The sequence below is a fragment of the Dermochelys coriacea genome, chromosome 7 (assembly GCF_009764565.3).
Source record: "Dermochelys coriacea isolate rDerCor1 chromosome 7, rDerCor1.pri.v4, whole genome shotgun sequence".
NCBI lineage: Eukaryota > Metazoa > Chordata > Testudines > Dermochelyidae > Dermochelys > Dermochelys coriacea.
In genome coordinates, this window is record NC_050074.1 from 94,418,695 (window position 1) to 94,435,367 (window position 16,673).

The window sequence follows — 16,673 nt, forward strand, 5'->3', positions numbered from 1 at the left end:
TGGGGATCTGTAACAATCTGGTAGCATATATGCACTGCAAGGCAGAGGTAAGTGCAGGTGAGGTTCAGGGGAAATCTTTAAGAGAAGGGTCAAGTGGGTGGTAACACCTGGGTTGGTTGTTCAGAGTAGGTGAAGTGGTTGAGTGTAGGCCAAATGTAGCTAGCTGTTATTCACTAAGCCTGTCCTAAATAGCATTTTTGTCATAGTGAGGACATGATATGCCAGTTTCTCATACTGTACCCATGTGCTGTGTCCCCACAGTGCTCTGTAGCCTCTGGATGAATAGAGTGCTCTGATATCTGTCAAGGCGTTGCTAAAGTTGCAGATTTGGGCTGATGTGCATTGTAACTCTGTATTTCCTGGTTTTTAAGAAGTTTAAATTTGTCCATAACTTTTGTGACAGAATCAGGCCAGATGGCTACAGGAGAGTGTTAGAAGGCAGATATATTAGTCCCAGATTAAGCAGGTCCATTTTCCCTGTGTAAGGTAACAGGGGCAGTTCCAGAACAAGAAGGAACTTGCTAGAATCAATTAGGGCAGGCTGGCTAATCAGGGCACCTGAGTTTAAAAAGGACCGCACTTCAGTTTGTGGCGTGCGTGCGAAGAGCTGGGAGCAAGAGGCACTAGGAGCTGAGATTGAGGATTACTGCTGGAGGACTGAGGAGTACAAGCATTATCAGACACCAGGAGGAAGATCCTGTGGTGAGGATAAAGAAGGTGTTGGGAGGAGGCCATGGGGAAGTAGCCCAGGGAATTTGTAGCTGTTGCGCAGCTGTTCCAGGAGGCGCTCTAGACAGCTGTAGGCCACAAGGCCCTGGGCTAGAACCCGGAGTAGAAGCGGGCCCGGGTTCCCCCCATCCTCCCAACTCCCTATTGGATACAGGAGGAGTTGACGTGGACTGTGGGTCCCACCAGAGGGGAAGGTCCCTGTCCCCTGATCCACTAGGTGGACCAACAGAAACTGGGGGGATTGTTCTCCTTCCTTTTTCCCATGCTGGCCAGTGATGAGGTTAGCTGGGTGAACAGCAGGTCTGAGCCACTAGCAAAATTGGCCAAACTGAGGGCTGCCATGAATCACTGAGGCAAGCAAATCTGCCCATAAGCGCAGGACCCACCAAGGCAGAGGAGGAACTTTGTCACACTTTGTACTTCCTGGTTTTCAGATGTTTAACTATGGTTAAAACCAACATTCCAGAAGCGTTTGAGGCACTACCAGTCAACCTTAACTTAGTGTGAATGAAGCTTTTGGCCAGAGACTTTCCTTTGTTTTTGATGAACTGATAGTAGTGAGGAGGGCATGGTTGAGGTGCACCTCTGATTGAGGAAGGGGGGCAGAAGGAGGCTTCCTTGGAACACTTCATTGCCACTTAACTACAAGCTCTTCTCTCCTCCTGGCACCTCCAGGCCCCAGTACGGTTAAAGTTGCCATAGGGAAGAAGGCAGATGTGATAACTCATGGGCTGTGAGGAGCACATCTACCATCTAGAGGCAGCAAGAGGGGAAGGAGGAGCCCCAGACTCAATATTCTACTTCAGGAGCTAGTTTAGGGGAAATGCTCTACATCAAAGGAGGTCAGTCTTCACTGCAGAAAAAAAATGTGTTTTTACATGGCAATAACTAATACCCGATAGGCCTTATACATCATGATAGCTAACAGACACAAGGCACAGGTAGTTTTCAACCTCTGTGGGTATGTCTACACTGGCAGTACTGGGTTTACAATGGCACCAGTGATGCCATGGTGCCAGGCCCAGGCTCCGAAGAGGTCCCGGCCTGGCACACTTCACTTTGGCTGCGCTCTGAGGCTACGCTAGCTCTTCTCCACCCCCGTCCCCTGCCCCACACCCACCATTTGCTCCTGTTAGCTCGCAGGCTGACTCGCGTCTCTGCCCCCTGGATGGACCCCACTGCAAATCCAGTTCCTGGCTGTCTCTGCTGCCCGCCACTTGTGGGGGCTCCGGCTGCCTCCGACCCCAGAGCCAAGCCGCCTGGGACCAGTGGGGAAGCTGGGCCAGTCTTGGCTAGTGTGGAGGGCAGTGGCAGGGGGGCTTGGCTGGGCCCCTCCAGGGTGACCATACTTCCTAATGTGACAGCCAGTGGTTCACCTGAGCCGCCCCCACTCCCTGCAAGGCTTGCTAGAGCCACCACCACCTGGGGCTGACCACCCTTCCCAGCTTGATGCCCTGTGCTGCCTGCATCTGGGGCTGAGCGCTGGAGCCTCATGCTGCCTGGTTGGGGGCTGCTGAGCCCCACCAGCTCCAAGCTGCCAGAGGCTGGAACTGACCCCTCCTTCCCCTGGAGCTCCATGCATGGCTGCCAGGGCTGGGGATCACCCCCTCCTCCTCCATGCGCCACGGCCAGGGGTTAGGGCTGCCCCCACCCCCACTGACCTTCCCGCACTGCTGCCAGGGGCTGGGGCTGACCCCCCAAGCCCTGCTGCCTGGCATCTCACATCACCATCACCCACCACCCACATTCCTTCGCACCCCACTAAGGTGGTGCACCTGACTTTTTTGGTAAACTGGGCATTTGTTCGTTTGCTCTTGCCAACTGATCAGAGCAAACAGGACAAATGCCTGTTTTTGTCAAAAAAAAAGTTGGGACAGCTGGGACAGAGCTTAAAAAGGGGACTGTCCTGGCTCTGGCCAAAATGGGACATATGGTCACCTTACCTCCAGGCAAGTGAGTCCTGAGGGAGCCTGGCCAGGGCAGGAGCAGACCTTGGCCTGGTGATCACACCACTCCCGAGAGACTAGAGCAATTCCTCGTCCCGGCACTGGACTGGCCCTGGCCACACTGCCAGTTCAGCCTGGCAGACATAGTCACCTCCCAGCAGGGCCGGTGAGTGTGGCCAGGGTGTGGGGGAGTGGGTTTCTGGGGGAGGAGGGTCTAAGAGGGGGTGCTGGGCTGTCAGGTTGTGGGGCAGTAGGGGAGGTTTGTGTGTTTTGGCATGCTAGGCAGTAGGAGGGGTCTTTGGGGGGCAGTGGGGAAGGTCTATGTGTGTTGAGGTGCTGGGCTGTGGTGGGGGGGTCTGAGTGAGGTGCTGTGTAGTTGTGGGGAAGTGCACTGGACTGGGCGGAGCAGGGCCACCCCTGACATGCCATGCCCCATTGCCCCTCACTCTGGGGACTGATCTCCCCGCACCGTGATCCATTGCCCCCGGGGGGCCCACAAATTTATTTGGCGCCAGGCCCACAAAAGGTTAATCTGGCTCCCTACACTGGAATAAAAGACCCGTAGCATGACTGCATCTGGCCTGGTCACCTAACTGGGGCTCATGGGACTCAAGCTGCAGGACTAAAAATTGCTGTGTAGACATTCAGGCTCTGGCTGGAGCCTGGGCTCTGTAATCCTCCCTTCTCACAGCATCCCAGAGCTCAGAATCCTGAATGTCTGCACAGCAGTTTTACAGTCCTGCAGCCTAAGCCCCATAAGCCCAAGTCAGCTGACCACAGATGTTTAATTGCTGAGTAGACATATCCAAAGGAGCTAGCTGAGGTCAACCCAATACCTATGCTATTGCCCACAATAACAATTCAGATGTTATGAACTCCATGTACCTCATCTGGCCATGACAGGAAGTAGGTAACAGAATACCTGGAGAATAGGGAAGAGCACACGTTCTAGCTTGCAGAAACTACCCAAGCACTTGGGAAAAGGAGGTAGGGTCCAGCTATGTGCTTTTTCCTGGAGAAAGTAAACTCTTCTCTGCCTGGAAATGGTTGAAGCCTTGAGTCAGTAAGGAGTCCACTTGGTTCTTGGTAAAAAATACATGTGGTCCACATGACCTTAGATAGCTTCTGGGCAAGAAAGCCTTTGTTTTATTCCTGAACAAAGGGTCTGATTCTTTCTTACGTCTCTCTCTGTCTGCCAGGGATTTGGCTATGTTTACATGAGAAGCCAAGGACTGTTTTATGATCTCCTGACAACCAGGAAGAGTTTAATTGAACAAAGGGATAGCTCAATTTATTTACTTCTCTAGAGAAAGACTGTTCCCGGAAGGAGGGACCTGTTGCACTGCACAGTGCTTGTTTTGTTGGGCGCACCTGACCCAGCAAAGACCCTTGTTTTGGTTACAACATCTATTGCAGAGCTTGATTGTTTGGGACTGTGGGAAGTTATCCAGTTATCCACCTCTATCACAATGGGTAAATAGTACTTATCAACTTAATAGGTGTGCTGTGCTGCTTAATGTTTGCTAAGTTCTCTGAGATCATAAAATTAGGGATGTTGACTCTTCATCATGACAAAATGCTCGTTCAAGCTCGTTCAAACCTCGTCTACATAAAAGCACTTTTTTTTCTGTGCTGCTTTAGGTTTTTTGTTTTTAACATAAATTGTCTTGTGTCCCCACACAAATGATATTTTTTGCCTTTTTATCCTTCATCTTATTCTGCAATAAGTAATATGCTTTGGCAGTGACATAACTATTTTGGAAGGAGTAAGGTTGCTGCTGTAAGGAGTAAGTAACAGCTGTAAGGTTTGTTTGGATGCAACTCCATTTTGAATTAACTATACTGCTTTAGATAGTCCTCCACTGCTGTCCCACAGTGCATTGCTTCACATCTGGATTGGGCTGTCTGGTGATACCCTCCATTACTCTGGGATTACCTTGACCAGATGTCCCCCCCCCGTCCAACTCCTGTTTAAATGCTGGCACATAGCCAAGCACATCTCCAGCATGTAGTAAGTTCACAAACACCAAGTCCATTAGCATTAGCATGTTCCATGCTTCTATGTGATTATGTCAGGAGATCTTGGATGTTCTTGCACTCTGGGGAGAAGAGCAGGTTCATGTTTCTCTTTCCAATAGTCACTGGAATGCCAAGCTCGATCAGTGGTTAGAGGAGCAAATGTAGAAGAAGGCATACTCCTGGGACACATGCCAGTGCCAGGGCAAAGCAAAGTAGCTGCAGGCAGCAGAATTACAAAGCTGTCCAAGACCTTTGGCAAAGCTCCCAGTACATATACTTACTATGAGGAGCTAGATTGGATTTTTGCCTGAGAGGCCATCACAGAACCCTGGTTCATGTTGGATAGTTTGGTCATGGCTCATGATGAGACAGATATGCCTTCAGAAACCACAAAGGCAGGAACAGTCTCTGACCAGGAGGAACTTCACTTAGACAGCTGAGGTGTATTTGGCATCTTCCAGATGGTGATGTCCACAGAGGGCCTCTCAATTGGTGCTCTGGCACTGCAGCTCTGTGCCAGGAAAATGGCCTTCTTCTTCCTGAAGTACTGAAGCCACTGCAAGTGACACCGGTCTGCAACACTACCGTCCCACCAATCAGTCCTGGCTGGCTGGGCCCAGAAGTGATGTTCCCCTGAGTGAAAGTGGTCCAGGAAAATGTCAGGCAGCCGTAACCACCGGGATTCATCATTCTGCTCCTTTAGCAATGTTTATGCAGTGTCATGGTGGTGATCTTCCATCTCCTCCAAAGCCATTGCTGATACATGTGGAGCACCCTGTTTGAATTCATGATGGTTAGGATGGCAGGGTTCAGCACAGATCCCAATCTGCTGTCTGACGTCAGTCTGACAATTTATTTGAAACTGAAACAATTTGAAAATTGTGCTGGCTTGTGAAAACCAGACTAATTATGGGATCCAGTGGCAGGACTCATGGAAGTTTGATACCCTCCCCCAGCCCAAGTCCTAGACATCCACTAGGTAGCCCACAATAAACAACCATACTGCACTGAATCTAGAGGCTGATGAATGCTGTGCATTTATTTAAAAAAAGTGCAGTGCTGTGTGTTTGCTATGATTTGTAAGGGAAGTAGAGTCTTTAGACAAAGCAGTGTGGATATTTTTTTCAGTTGAGTTATACCTCTATACTTATAGCAGGAAAAAAATTACGTACCAGGAAAAAACCTACCTTTCCTGTAGATAAGGCCTCAGACAGCAATGGAGGCTCAATTTGCTCCCAGTAATTCATTGGTATTGCAGGTTTAAACATTTCCTTTATATCAACTTCTTGTCACATCATTGTCTAGGAAATTTTAGTTTGTACTGACTTTGCTAGTGCTTTTTATGTAGCCTGTTGTCAAACTAGGCAAATATCTAGATGCGTTGATGTACCCCCAGGGGTACATGTACCCCTGGTTGAGAACCACTGATTGAGGATACAGCTGCTGTGATTAGGAATGGACCAAAAAAAGGACAGTTTTGCTGCTGGTGTGGTGCATGCTGGCACAGCTGCTTCTTTGCACAGGACTCCATGAGGCAACCCATTGGCCCTGCTCCCTGCCTAAAGCATCTCTGTAGGTGGCCCTGCCAACACTGCCTCAGTACATGGCTGTGTGTTTGTGGCAGGAGAAGAGTGCTGGATGCCTGGTTAACAACCCAAGTAGATATCCCTTGACTGCTGGGGTAAGTACAGGAGGCCCTTCTCCCCTGCTGTGGAAAGTGTTACTTGCTGCCACTGCTGTAGTGGAATGGGAGCTCCATGCCCCTGCCTCTTTGAGAAGGGAGGGAAGAGACACCTGCCATCACCATTCCAAATGGTGGTATCAGGGTGGGGAGGTGTAGCAAGGGCCCACATTGCTGAGTTCGGGGGAGGAGCCCTTTAAACTACTTCTGTCTGGTAACTGTGAGCAGCTTTTGCATGGAGCAGTGGGATCAGAAGCCATGCATGAGTGAGGCTATGTGGGTTGTAGCTTGCTAGGGGTCCTAAAAGGAGTATATGGGTGAAAGGATGGTGCTTTTGGGGTAGGTGGGGGCACAGGGAGGGTTGGCAATTCTTGGAGGTTGGGATATTTGGGATAGAGAAGAAAAGCTCACAACAACTTAGTCTGTGGCCCTTTGAAGTGACTCACCCTGCCATTTCTGAGTTCTGGGAGTTTGATATATGCTTACCACATCTCACGATCTGTTTGGCTTCAGAACTCCAAATGTGACACTCACCTCTGAGCTTGAACTCATGCCTTGTTCCATTTGATCTTGTGGTTACTGATTGTGATTAGTGACTTCTTAATTAGAAAGCTCACTCATCCATTGGAGTTTATAGGGTCTGGAAGAGCCCCTAGCTCCTGGGAATATGGATTTATGTGACCTGGAGAGTTGCTGTTCAGTTCAGCTGTGCGTACCTGTGCCCTTTATTCCATTTTCAAGCAGGGCTAAGCTACACTAGTGGAAATTACTGCTCAAAGTGGCTTTGCCTGTCCAGACTAGGAGTTTGGCATCAGGGTAGCTACGTGAGTTCACGTCATCACTGGCTGACATCAGCCAGTTTGCAGCTGTAGAGCAAGACAAAATAAACTGCCGTACTGCCTCCAGGTGCCGTCACTGCTAATTTTGCATATGGTGAAATGATCACATTCATATATGATTCAAAATAGCCAGGAGGGATGGGATAGTGTAGAATGATGGGTTTGTTACCTATGACTACCCCTGGTTTTTGTTGGTAATATTATTTTAGTGAAATATATATGCTGTGTACAGTACACATTTTATATACATATTATTTCTCCTGAGGGCATTCTGTGCCAAAAAATAAAAAATTCTGCACACAATATTTTAAAATTCTGCAAATTTTGTCAAATAAATGTGGAGGCTCCAGCACGGCCTTAGGGAGCACAGGCCTCTGGCTGCAGAGGTGGGCGATCACTATGCAGCTCCCCCTCCACCTGGGACATGAATTCAGCAGTGAGGCTGCACCCAACCCTGACACCGCCTAAGGACCAGGCCTGCCCCAGAAACACCCCTGAGCCCTGCCCTTGCATGCCAGGTGCACTAGTGTGGGCAGGCAGGCTCAGCAAGGCAGGATTCAAGTGTGGAGGGGCTTAGCATGGGGGGAATCCAGGTGGGGGTTGAGAGGTATGGGGCAATCTGGGTGCAGGTAAGCAGTGGGGGATCTGGGTGTGGCAGGGGATCTGGATGCACGGGGCTTGTTGGGAGGTGCTGGGTGCAACGATAATGGGACTTTGCAGGGGGATCCAGGTGAATATGGTTAGGGCTCAGCAGGGGGGGTCTGAGTGGGGCAGGAATAGAGCTCAGCCAGAGGGAGTCTGGGCATGGGGGGGCCCAGTAGAGGTGTCCAGATGCTGGAGGACTGGGGCTCAGTGGGGATCCAGGTGCAGCTGGTTGGGGCTGGGTAGGGTGGGGATCTGGGTGCGGGTGGCTCGTCAGGGTGGTCTAGGTGCACAGGCAATGGAGTTTGTTGTGGGAGGAGGTGTTCTGGGTGCGGGGGGGGGTGGGTGAGGCTTGTCAAGAGGGTCTGGGTATGAGGGGGTCTGGACGGATGGGGGAGCAGCTCCCTGTATAGTGACCCCTCCCCTTGTAGCTGAGGAGCAATGGATGCAGGAAACGCAGAGGGAGAGGGGTTTGCAAAGCTGGGGGAGAAATCTGGGGGTGGGTCTGACCCGGCCCTGGATGCCATACAGGGAAGAGGAATGCCATCCTACCCAGCCCAGCCGGGACTAGCAGCTGAGCCTGGTGCAGGGTAGGAGGCACCAGCCATGTCTTACCCCCGTCCTGCCCCCTCCCCACAGTGGTTTTCCTCTCTGCCAGCTGCCCTGGGAACCCAAAACATACGGTTGGGGAGGGTCACATGACCGCTTTTGTGGTTTCCCTTTGCTTCCATGTTAGTCATTTTTCTGCAGGGAAACAAAGAAATCTGTGGGGGATATTAGCCTCATTAAAAACTGAGGCAAAGTGTTTGTTTAGGTGTTGGGGCACCTGAGATGATCTTTAATCTCCACCCCATCCTCACTGTTTAGCAGTCCCACTTCTTCTTTCCTTGTTTTGTTCTTAGTTATATGGCTATAGAACCTTTTACTATTGGTTTTAATTCCCTTTTGCAAGCTCCAACTCTGTTTGGCTTTTGGCAAGTCTCACTTTATTCCTACACTTTCTGACCTCCAAGAGGTAGCTTTCCTTGCTGATCCGTCCCATTTTCCATTCCTTGTAGGCTTTCTGCATTCTCTTAATAACCTGTCTGAGATGCTTGCTCATCCAGCTTGGTCTGAAACTCTTCCCTATGAATTTTCCCCTTGCTTGGGATACAAGCTTCAGATAGAATTACTTTGTCAGAGTTACAGAAACTAAGCCTCGTCCACATTCAGATCCTTGAATTCTTCAGTCCAATCCACTTTCCTAACTAATTCCCTTAATTATTTAAAGTTAGCCCTTTTGAAATCAAGAACTCTAGGTTAGTGGGTGTGGAACCATAACTCTGAATAAGGTAAAAATCTCAAGTGTAAGAATGTGATCACATAGTAGCTTGTTACCACAGTCTTTAATTTTGTTCAATCCAAACTGGCTCTATCGATTTGAAAGCTCTTTGAGTTGTATCAAAACAGGATGTGACAGTGCAAGCCAGTTTACATCATGTGACAGGTCAATATTAAAATGCTTTTTACATCAGCTCTGTTATATTTACAGTAAGCCTCTGTCCCTTCTCTGCTACACTTTAGAGGGAGAATCTGTTCTCCATAGATTCCTTGAAGGCATTGTGTTCTTTGTTTCCATGATTCTTTTCAGGTGAGTGGTGATGCGTGACCAACTCTAAATATGTGTGCTTCAACTTGATAGTCTTTCTCACGCGTATAGTTAAACAATGTGCCTTCTTACTGGATTTTAATTGAATAGTTGTGAATAGATTGTTTATTGCATTCCTTGCATGAAGACATTTACAAAAGTCTTATTTGCACACGGCAAATAAAAGAACTAGGCAATAGACTAAAGGAGGTTTTAGCAAACAGACAGATAAGAACACGGAATTCAAAGATGGACTTGCATGAGCAAACAGATGGTTATGAGTTGAAATGGTGGTTTTTATAGGATAATGATCTTGGTATTTGAAAATAGCTGTAACTGAAGGGTTGCTACGCAATTATTTCATTAAAGAAAAATCTGTTCTCACCTATTCTGAATGACAATGTAGTCATTGGGACAGGGAACAAGTGCGAGAATGACCCTATAGCCTGGTAGGTACACCACTTACCCAGGATATAACAGATCCAAGTTCAAGTTCCTGCTCCAATGACTAATCAGTTATAAAAAGCGGAAGAGCTTCAAGGAGGAGAGTGAGGCAAACCACAATATTCATGCCAGAATATCCCATAGGTACTCTCCTGCAGTGGAGGAGACAGACCCAAATGCAAATTCCTGTTACACGGTGGGGAAGGGGAAATGACCAAGATCTTCCACATCCCAGGTGAATGCTCTAACCATTAGATTAAAGCTTATAAAGGAAGCATTACCTCCCTCCCCACACCTTCATTTTGTGAATCGTGTTTCCTTTGTTTTTGTGAAAACGCAAAACAAAATGTTTCATTTCAACACTGCTGAAACAGCTGGATTAGTTTTCACTCAAATTCTGAGCTGATTTACTGAAAAATGTCATTTTCAGTTTGACCCAAAACACTTAAAAAATTTTTCAAAATAGCCAGTGAATTGAACACCCCATTATTCACCTACCTCTGCTTCAGAGGGACTTAACCAAAGTAGGTGAATGGGCAGCATGATGACAGATGAAGCTCAATATTGATAGATGAAATATTGACAGAATCGGGGATGGAGGGAAAATGAACTGCTGGGCCTCAGGACAACTTGATGAAGACTTCTGCTCAATGATCAGCTGTAGTCAAAAAAGCAAGCTGGATGTTAGGATGCATAAGGAATGGAGTGGAGAATAATGTGGAAAATACTATTTATGCTATTATATAAATTGATTGTAAGCACTCACCTGGAATACTGAGTGCAGTTCTGGTCACTCCATTTCAAAAAGGATATTATAGAAATAAAAGGGGTTCAGAGAAGGGCAATCAATCAATTAGGGGCATGGAAAAAACTCACGAAGGAGACTGATTGGGATTCAGAGTAGCAGCCGTGTTAGTCTGTATTCACAAAAAGAAAAGGAATACTTGTGGCACCTTAGACTAACAAATTTATTAGAGCATAAGCTTTCGTGAGCTACAGCTCACTTTTCTCTTAGGTCTGTAATCGAGTGACCAGAGAGATTGAAGTGTTCTCCAACTGGTTTTTGAATGTTAGGGCCTAATCACATCAGCCACACTATCAGAGGCTTGTTCACCTGCGCATCTACCAATGTGATCTATGCCATCATGTGCCAGCAACGCCCCTCTGCCATGTACATTGGCCAAACTGGACAGTCTCTACGTAAAAGAATGAATGGACACAAATCAGACGTCAAGAATTATAACACTCAAAAACCAGTTGGAGAACACTTCAATCTCTCTGGTCACTCGATCACAGACCTGAGAGTGGCTATCCTTCAACAAAAAAGCTTCAAAAACAGACTCCAACGAGAGACTGCTGAATTGGAATTAATTTGCAAACTGGATACAATTAACTTAGGCTTGAATAGAGACTGGGAATGGATGAGTCATTACACAAAGTAAAACTATTTCCCCATGGTATTTCTCCCTCCCACCCCACCCCCCACTGTTCCTCTGATATTCTTGTTAACTGCTGGAATTAGCCTACCTTGCTTGTCATCATGAAAGGTTTTCCTCCTTTCTCCCCCCCCCCCCCCCCCCCCCCCGCTGCTGGTGATGGCTTATCTTAAGTGATCACTCTCCTTACAGTGTGTATGATAAACCCATTGTTTCATGTTCTCTGTGTGTGTGTATATAAATCTCTCCTCTGTTTTTTCCACCAAATGCATCCGATGAAGTGAGCTGTAGCTCATGAAAGCTTATGCTCTAATAAATTTGTTAGCCTCTAAGGTGCCACAAGTATTCCTTTTCTTTTTGATTGGTATTGTTTGCCTTAGAAAGGAGACACGATACAAGTATGTAAAATAACAAATGATGGAGAAGGGAGACTGGGAGCTTCTGTTCTCCCCGTCTCATCACACAAACAAGGTGACAATTCAGAGACATTGAAAGTTAATAAATTCAGTATCTATGAGAAAATACTTTTTCACTCAATGTGTAATTGGACTGTAGAACTAAGCCACAGAACATCAAAAAGATCAAGAACTTGGTAAGATTCAAAGGGATGGATAAAGGTATCATCAATCATTATAATAGTAAATGCAAACCAAGTTTTGGAAAGTACAAAACCCCTGAATCGTCAAGATTTAAGACATATCTCTAACCATTAGGATGAGACCATCATTGGGGTAGATTATCCCACATCTTCCTACTATGGGATTCTTGCACCAGCTCCAAAGTATCTGATACTGGCCACTGTCAGAGACAGGATATTGGACAAGATGGACCATGGCATTTCATCCATTATGGCAATTCCTATGTTCCTAGGCACACATAGGTATGTGGTAAGAAGTTAACCTTTTTATAAAAAAAAAAAACCCCACTGTCGAGATAAAACCAATCCTATGAAAGTTCAAGATGAATCTAGTATTTAAGCACTATTAGGTAGACAGTTCTAATTACATATCTAGAAGACTCCATCGCAGGTTCAAATAGAGCAAAACTCTAAAATAGAGAGTTTTGCAAAGGGCAAAATTTGTCACAGTATTACTTACCAGTGCAAGCCTTTATTAGTTTTCCTTATTATTTAAAAAAAAAAAAGTACAGTGACTTCAGAATGAGAAATCCAATGCATTTTATTAATATTCCATTTGCAAAATAGGGACTCTTAAAACCCGCCATGGAAGTAACACAGGTAAGTTACATTTCCCAACTTTAAGCAGTAGGATATAGAAGTGCAAACAGGAGTGTGCGTCAACATAATAAACTGACATTTCAGCTTCTAAAAAGGTGCCTGGTTGCTCTCAAACTGGGGCTTCCTATTTTTCAGTAGACTAATATTTTCTGGGAAGAAATTTGTTTTCCACATTTAATATTGGTTTGAGTAGAGTTTGCTCACAGACCACCATTTCCATAACAGCCCTAGCTCAAGCCAGATTGTTTGATACAATGCTGAGTAAGATGCACATTGAAAACACCACCCACGAGTAGGAAAAAACATCTTAACGCCTTTTGCAAAACAATTTACAGTATCAAGATGTTGAACCTATTCTCTAGTGGAACGCAATTATTGTATTAGGGCCAAAACCAAATTTATATAGCCACTCTCAATTATGGCAATTCTAGCTGTGAGGCTCTTGAAGTATGTCACTCTTCATTTTGAGACCTGTTTATTTGGAGCAAGGTAGTTGCGTATGGGAAAACAGAGGAAGACAGTTTATGGGAGGTTTCAGAGAGTTCGCTGTCATTTCTACTGGCCCCAATACATAGCTTTAATAGTGCAAAAACAAAGTCAGTAGTTTACAATTTTAAAATATTCCTATTTCTGATAAATTCTCATTCACTGAACTTGTGGTTCCAGATAACTCTTCATAAAAATGCTGAGTGAAATATTTATACAAAGCCAGATAAATTACAATAATTTTCCATTCTTGTTAAATTGGACTATAAAACTGACGTGCTAGTCTTTTATACAACCTTAAAAAAAGAAAAGGAGTTAAAAAGCCATTATTTCCTTCTGTAGGATAGAATCCTGGCTGCATTTAAAATGCAGTATACATATGGCAATTCCATTTGGAGCTTAATCTGCACAGAAATCAATATGAGCTAGTAACTCTCTATGCTGGCTTGTTGGATACTGTACTTTACATTTGGGACACTCAAGGAAGCTTTCATCAAGTAGATTTGAACGTTTCAGTGAGGGATTTTTGTCTTTTATTGTCAACATATCTTCAAATGCTGCTTGCAAACCATTTGATGGTTCTGTACGTCCAAATTCTTGGAGTTTCTGAAAAAAAAAAGTTTTCAATTGAAGCCATTATTGTCACATAAAATTGGCAGCCTAAATTGTACTATACAGGGTGCATTTGACAGCACAGTTGTATCCAATAGGTGAAGCCCTGCACACTCACAGCATTTGGGGAGAGAACATTTAAAAATAGCAATGCAATTAGCTGTACAAACACAAATATTGCTAATCGGCTCTCGGTCCAATTGTAGTTCCTAACATTTATTTTAACTCTTTTTGAACCTGACTAGGTTTAAAGTTTGTCCCTGTAAATTATTGTGTACATCAATTTTGAGGGGAAACAAGAAAAGCTGAGCACAATGAAAGAGTATGGCTGAACTATTAGTACCTTGTTCTGAAGAGCTTCCAGCACATGAATTGCCGCTGGCTTTCAAACTACATTTACATTGAAGTGCAAGGCTGCAGGAATATGGCAGCCCAATATTCTGTAATGAGCAAGTCTCAGGCTGGCTAGTAGTCTGCTGCCCTGCATCTAGCAGTACTACTGCTCTAGGTACACAGAACACTAGCTTCCCTGGCAGCAATTCCATTCTCCACAATGTGTATCAGAAGTGACCACTGTTCCTGTTAAAGCTGAGGGGCACAGGGGTACCAAAAAGAAAAGGAGTACTTGTGGCACCTTAGAGACTAACAAATTTATTAGAGCATAAGCTTTCGTGAGCTACAGCTCACTTCATCGGATGCATTGTACCAAAGACATGAATAGTGCTTCCCCACCCACCAACGGGTATACAGCTAACTGCTGTTCTTAGGGCAAGGCCTATTGCTTTAACTGAGACAACAAGAGTGTGGCCTGAAGGAGCATGGAAGAAATACAGCATTCAGGATAAGATACCGCAGAGTGTAAATATTGTGGTTTTTTACCCTTTCTTGTGAAGTGTTCTGTTCTACCATTTTACAATGGGGTTGGGAATGAAGGAGTGAGCACCTTTGAGGAAAACAAACGTTTTTATTCTAGTGCCATTTGCCTGCAGCACCAGTCTTTTGCATGACTGCTGAGGCCATGGTATTAGTCTCTTAAACTGGCTTAAGATAAAACTACTGCAGTGCTAGTGCCATCCTTCCATTCCTCTTGCTCAAGTGGCTTTTGGAGCTGGGTGTGGCAAAATGAAGAACAGATCAGTCTGACAAATGACACAACACATATTGCTATTTACCTTAGGGTTACACAGCCACCCACTACTGTAGTAACTGCATTAGAGGGAGCAGTAGCCAGCTAAGGGAGACAGTGTACAGGTAAGTGATCTAAACTAACTGAACGAACCTAATGAAGAGAAGTGTGCACTAAACCATGACCAATAAGCAGTTTCAAAAAAAATTCTAGTCTAGGACACACTATTGGGGAAGGAGCACTTCAGGAGAATCATGTAGCCTGGGGTTTACTAAGTTACTCTTACCTACTTCTCAGTTTTTCTATTGAGTGATCTACAGGCTTTGGGGTTTATCTCTCACTGATGAGTGCAAGCAGCTCCATCACTTATAGGAGTTCCATGCATATGTACACAAATAAGACCTCTGGTAAAGGCAGACTGCTTGAATTCAGTTGTAAGTCATTCAGCACTCACCAAGGGCTCCAGTCGTGTTATTTGCTCCCTTGCCTTGCGTAGCTCCTTAAGAACTTTATTCAACTGATGCTGCAAGTTCTGGCGATCAAGCTTTTCATTCTCAAAATCTGTAGTACACATTTGGATCTGGTAAATCCAATGAGAAAAAATGAGAAGTTACAGAGCTAGAACTACAGAATAAGAATTACTATTGGAGGTAAGTTTCAATTTTTGACTGTGGTTGCACATTAATCTATTAAATTTTAAGCTGCAACACTTTGCTCTAAAGAGGCTGAAAATGGCATTAGTCACCGTGTGGCTGCAGACTACAGTGTGACAACATGGCAATGTGGGTGGGAGAGGTATCCCACGTCTCAGGGGCAGCATCAGGCCATTGGCTTTATGCATTGCACATGTACAACTCCTCTTAATACGAATGACATCTGCGCTTGCATATTGTGAACATGCTTTCCTTTAAAATATATAGAATTTTAAGGAGACACAAGACTAAGGAGTTTCACAAGATACTATCCGGTAACAGATAGACTTGTTACAAGGCCACTGAAGATTTATAGAGGTCAAAAAAATCAAAACACAATATAAATATAGAAGATACAAGAACAATAGGCCATTAGCTGACAAAAAGCATCTTCTACAAACATTAAGGAATGTGGACAGAATTTAATCTAACCACTAGTAAATGGGGTCAATATGCTAAATGATGTTAGAAAACAGTGAGTACTAAGATAAAAATATTATTCTAAGGTTCCATCAAAAGGAGAGCTGTATCCAGAACGGGCATCCTGACCTTTGATTCTAGTTTCCCACGTTCCACAAACATCAATCATCCTCTTAGTGTACCGGTTACTCCCTCAGGCATAACATTCTCAACAAGCAGCTATGTTTACTCTGCCCCCAGTTACTAATTTTTGTGTGGTCATTAGATAGTAAATAGCTGAAAGCTGCTGTTACCCTTTGGGAACGAAACAGTTTTCCATCAGGACATAAGACAAGAATGTAAAATAAGTCTTAGCATTTTTAAGACTGTAGCGGGGTGGTCACCTGCTCCTGCCTTAAAAGAGCCCGGGGAGAGGGCTTTGGCAGGGAAGGAAAAGCAGGGCTGATTGGGAGAAGCAGCCTCAGCTGGGGGCCACACCCCAATCAGGCCATGGCTGGTTTAATCAGGGCCCAGCTGGCCCTTATAAGAGGGCAATGGGCCAGGAGCACACAGAGTCTCCTCTAGCTGTGGAGGGAGATGGGCCTGGCTACTGGGGAGCGTACCAGGCTACCTGAGGTGAAGCAGGGCTGGGGAAGGCCAGAGGAGCTGGGAGGCTCCAGACTGGAAAAGCTGCAGGTCTGGCAGATAGCCTAAGACAGGGTACTTGGGCAGCCCAAGGGTAGGCAGAGGCAGCAGGT

The 16,673-nt window shown here is 45.6% G+C and overlaps 1 protein-coding gene across 4 annotated transcripts in view; it reads right to left on the bottom strand.

Moving 5' to 3' along the window:
- Positions 1 to 12,523: 12,523 nt before the first annotated feature.
- Positions 12,524 to 16,673, bottom strand: part of CEP55 (centrosomal protein 55) — a 35,958-nt gene continuing 31,808 nt past the window's right edge. For all 4 annotated transcript variants that reach the window (XM_038409251.2, XM_043518712.1, XM_038409250.2 and 1 more), the window contains exons 8-9: positions 15,279 to 15,404; positions 12,524 to 13,692 (exon numbers count right to left, since the gene is read on the bottom strand). In XM_038409251.2, coding sequence (XP_038265179.1) covers positions 13,486 to 13,692; positions 15,279 to 15,404 — 333 coding nt within the window. In that variant the 3' untranslated portion in view covers positions 12,524 to 13,485. The remainder of the gene's footprint in view (positions 13,693 to 15,278; positions 15,405 to 16,673) is intronic.